At 37.1% G+C, this 4067-nt stretch overlaps 1 protein-coding gene across 1 annotated transcript in view; it reads right to left on the bottom strand.

Annotated features, from left to right (window-relative positions):
• Positions 1–4067, bottom strand: part of LOC106870169 (monocarboxylate transporter 12) — a 33265-nt gene that overhangs the window by 6192 nt on the left and 23006 nt on the right. Inside the window, exons 12-15 of the mRNA XM_052975264.1 lie at positions 3398–3663; positions 2884–3027; positions 1250–1521; positions 231–355 (exon numbers count right to left, since the gene is read on the bottom strand). Of these exons, the coding sequence (XP_052831224.1) occupies positions 3518–3663 (146 nt within the window). The 3' untranslated portion in view covers positions 231–355; positions 1250–1521; positions 2884–3027; positions 3398–3517. The remainder of the gene's footprint in view (positions 1–230; positions 356–1249; positions 1522–2883; positions 3028–3397; positions 3664–4067) is intronic.

Below are 4067 nucleotides of genomic sequence, written 5' to 3'. Positions count from 1 at the left end.
TGTGTGTGTGTATGTGTCTCGACAACCGGAGCTGATTTACTTACGTTACCATGACTTAGCGGTTCGGTATAAGAGACCGACAAATAAGTACGAAGCTTGATAAAAATAAATAAGCAGTTAGGTCGATTATTTGTAGATAAACTATTTCAAGGCCGTGCCCCAGGTTGGCCGCAGTGCGGCGGCTGAAATAAGGATCATATTAAAAAAAAAAGTAAATAATATTGTCTCACCGTAATGTGTCTTTCGTTTGAGCTAACAAATGTCTTATTGACTATTTCGTTTTGTTTAATAATTTCCGTTGAGCCCGATTCTTGGTTTTGTATCACAGAAAATCGGTTCGTTTCGTCTGGTGAGGCTGAAAGCAGAATTTTAAAACACTTTCATACAGTTTGATCCGTTTGTTACTTTGCACATATTATAATTTCTAACTTTAATTCATAATAACACACACATACATAAACATATAAGTATGTATGTATGTATGTATGTATGTATGTATGTATGTATGTATGTGTGTGTATGTGTGTGTGTGTGTGTGCGTGTGTGTAGCCTGGTTTGGGATCTCATCACAGACTGATGAAAACCGCTACTGTTACCACATAAACTAATACCACATGTTCCGTTGTTGAGTGGTGAGCGACTAAACTGGATTCCACACTTGAGTGGTTTGCTACTGTTGTGAGGAAGGTGTTTGGACATGCGGCTGGACTAAAGACAAGACATGTCGAAGAACTGATGACCTCTTTGTGGGATAGCTGCCATCTAGTTGGGGTAGACAATGACAAACCAGCCTAATGTCTCTGCCGGGAAAGCACTACAAGAAATTCAGAACGAAGTAATGTAGCTGCATTCGATGATCATTGTAGCGTCATCAACACGTTGCAAAATTGAACTACAACAAAGAAACTCATAAATCTATGTACATCTGTATCGGTGTTAATAGTAAACCTATTATAACTAAATTATATGCTAAAAAGCGACCAGTCTTTAAGTTCATACAAATAATAATCCCACCAGTCTTCCATAGCTACTGCTATAATAAAAAAGTGAAAGCTTTATATTCAATTCTCTCCAAAACAAAACACGATTGAATTTAATTTAACGAATAATATGACAATATGATAACTATGAGTGAAATGCATTATTTCATAATTCAAAAGTTAATAATAAAAACACTACATACTCATTAACATATATTAATCTTACAAGCTTTAATGTAAAATTACTATATTATTAAAGATAGACTTACCTTTAGATTCTTTCTGCTCAACATTTTTGTAGACATATTGCAGGGGTCGGCAAAGCGATCCAAAAACAACAATATTCAAAAGAGCCCCTGAAATAAGAATAAGGTCCCTCTCGGTCCATAAAACTCTATGAGGTACTCAACTAACATGTTGGCCACTAGTATCCCCATTCCACCACCACAATTCGATATTCCTATTGCCAGAGCACGCTTCTTTTCAAAATAGAATCCTGCAATGATTTGCCCCGTGAAAAATGACATTCCAAGTGACACACCTGAAAAAACAGTAAAATAATTCACACGAATACTTTATGTCACTTAGAGAGGATCAAAACTTCATTTCTCTGAATTATGACATCAAATGCTAAATTATTTATCTCCCGGAAATGTTTCCTAAAATTTATTGTTATAACTGTATCTAGTTGATGAGATTTGAATTCAGCTGGAATTGTGTAAAACTACGCAATCTTCTGCGACACAACACACAGAGATGCCTACCCTCTGCTCTATCAAGTTGGCGAAAGTATTATCGCATACAGGCGTGGGTGTGTGGTAAGAAGCTTGCTTCCCAGCCACATGGTTCTGGGTTCAGTCCCATTGCATGGCACCTGGGGCAAGTGTCTTCTACTATAGCCTCGGGCCGACCAAAGCCTTGTGAGTGGATTTGGTAGACGGAAACTGAAAGAAGCCTGTCGTATAAATATATATATATATATATGTGTGTGTGTGTGTGTGTGTGTGTGTGTGTGCGTGCGTGTGATTGACAACCATGTTGGTGTGTTTACGTGACCGTAACTTAGCGGTTCGACATAAGTGACCGATAGAATAAGTAGTAGACTTACAAAGAATAAGTCCTGGGGTCGATTTGTTCGACTAAAGGCGGTGCTCCAGCATGGCCGCAGTCAAAATGACTGAAACAAGTAAACAAATAAGAGAATACTAATTGTCCTCGGCAGCGAATATCGATGTCTTTGAGATCCATCTGAGACGTTTAAGCAAGTGATCGATGCCAATAATCCGTGGAATTCTTCACACATCCAACCTATAGCATCCAATACATCCCAAGAACTTTACCTACAGATGTATACAATAGTGTAGCAATGTGTATGTAAGGGGTGTATGTATATAAGTATGCGGGTTGGGTCCGGTGATGTATGAATAGTGGAACCGAGGCAGAGATGGTTGTTGGTGTAAGAGGTATTGAGGGGAACAAATGGATACGGTGCATGTTGGTTTGGAATGCGGGTTAGAAGAAAATGAGAGGGTGAATTGAGACGAAGAGGCGTGTAAGTCTTGAGAAAAAGATGAATATCTGAAGAAGACAGATGGGGATCCAGTGTTAAGCGATGAATATATATGCATGAGCTGACGAGTTAACCCTCTAAGCTTTATCAAAGATAAAAACGATAGTCAAAACTTACTCAAATTACTATCTTCTATCTTATGAATGTATGAAGAAACGAGCTGCATTTGTAAGAGGTAGTTAGACACGTTAAACAACTATGTAATAAGTTATTCGATACAATATTCGGGTATCACAGAATAATTCTACTGGTATCACGCGCTGAGTAAGGACATTAATGAGCTTTGATATTAAAGAATTTAGTTTACTTTCTCTGAGATTGAACGATTCTTACCGGACATAATACCGTATGTTGCTATCATCATATCGCTGTTGGTAGAAAACGTTCCCAATACGGCTCCTGTGAAGCCAAGGAGGCCTGCTAATATGATCACTGTCCGATGGCTAAAGTAAACCAGCAACACACTGGCAACTGGAGCTGGAAATATAATGTGATAAAGTTTGGTTAAGTGAGTAGGGTACCAACGTCATGGTTTAAAAGGTTTAGGTTCGATCTAGTTATCGATTTTGTATTTTCTATTGGAAATGAAACTGAACTCTCTTTTGTGATTCATTTATCAAAATTCTCAACACAAAGAAGTAGAAAATAAATCAATTGACTACAAAACACTCGCATTTTGAAGAATTGTGGTACCAAAATTAAATCCAACTTAGTATATGGCATACATATATAAACTTAGTTATAAACAGATAATAAAAAATTAACAAGAAAAGATATTCAAACGGAAATTTAATAAAATTTACTTTATTCATAGATCAAAAATTAAAAAAAAAAACATTTCATTTACCTGCAAGCATACTGAGTCCAGTTAATAGAGCTCCGATTAAAGACAGCTTCGATACTGGGTCGTCAAAGATTCTGGTGAGACCAATAAGGAATATTCCAGAAGAACTTGTCAGTCCATTTACTATGAAAGAGCAATAAGCTGCAGCAAAACAAACGACCCACCCCCAGCCTCCATCTGGTACCACTGGTTGTTTCCGGTAACATTCCATATTCTTGACATCTGTTTCGGGTTTTGTTGGTTGGGTGGACATTTTGGGAATAAATTTACTGTAAATATTTAAAATACAAAAATGTAAAAGTTTATAGGTTTCTATATTTGTTTGGTTTTCGGAAAATATAGGAAAGTTAGGATGCCAGCCTCAGCTCAGTACTTATTTCTTCATTTTATAACACAGAAAATACTTCTTCTCCAAGTCTGTGCCCATTGGTCTATCAATATTGAAAGGAATTATTACCACAATACCATGTGATATTCTGAGTAACGTAAGAGTTGTTAAAAATATATATGAAAAAATATACAGGCGCATGCGTAGCCATGTGGCAAGTAGTTTGCCTTCCAATCACAAAATTTCGTGTTCAACCCCACACTGGGGAAATGTCTTCTACTATAGAACCAAGCTGACCAATGTCTTGTGAGTGGAGCTGGTAGATGCAAACTGAAAGAAACATGT

The sequence above is a fragment of the Octopus bimaculoides genome, chromosome 20, assembly GCF_001194135.2.
Source record: "Octopus bimaculoides isolate UCB-OBI-ISO-001 chromosome 20, ASM119413v2, whole genome shotgun sequence".
Taxonomy (NCBI): Eukaryota; Metazoa; Mollusca; class Cephalopoda; order Octopoda; family Octopodidae; genus Octopus; species Octopus bimaculoides.
Note: the sequence above shows the minus strand (reverse complement) of the source record. Positions and strands in the feature narration are given on the sequence as shown.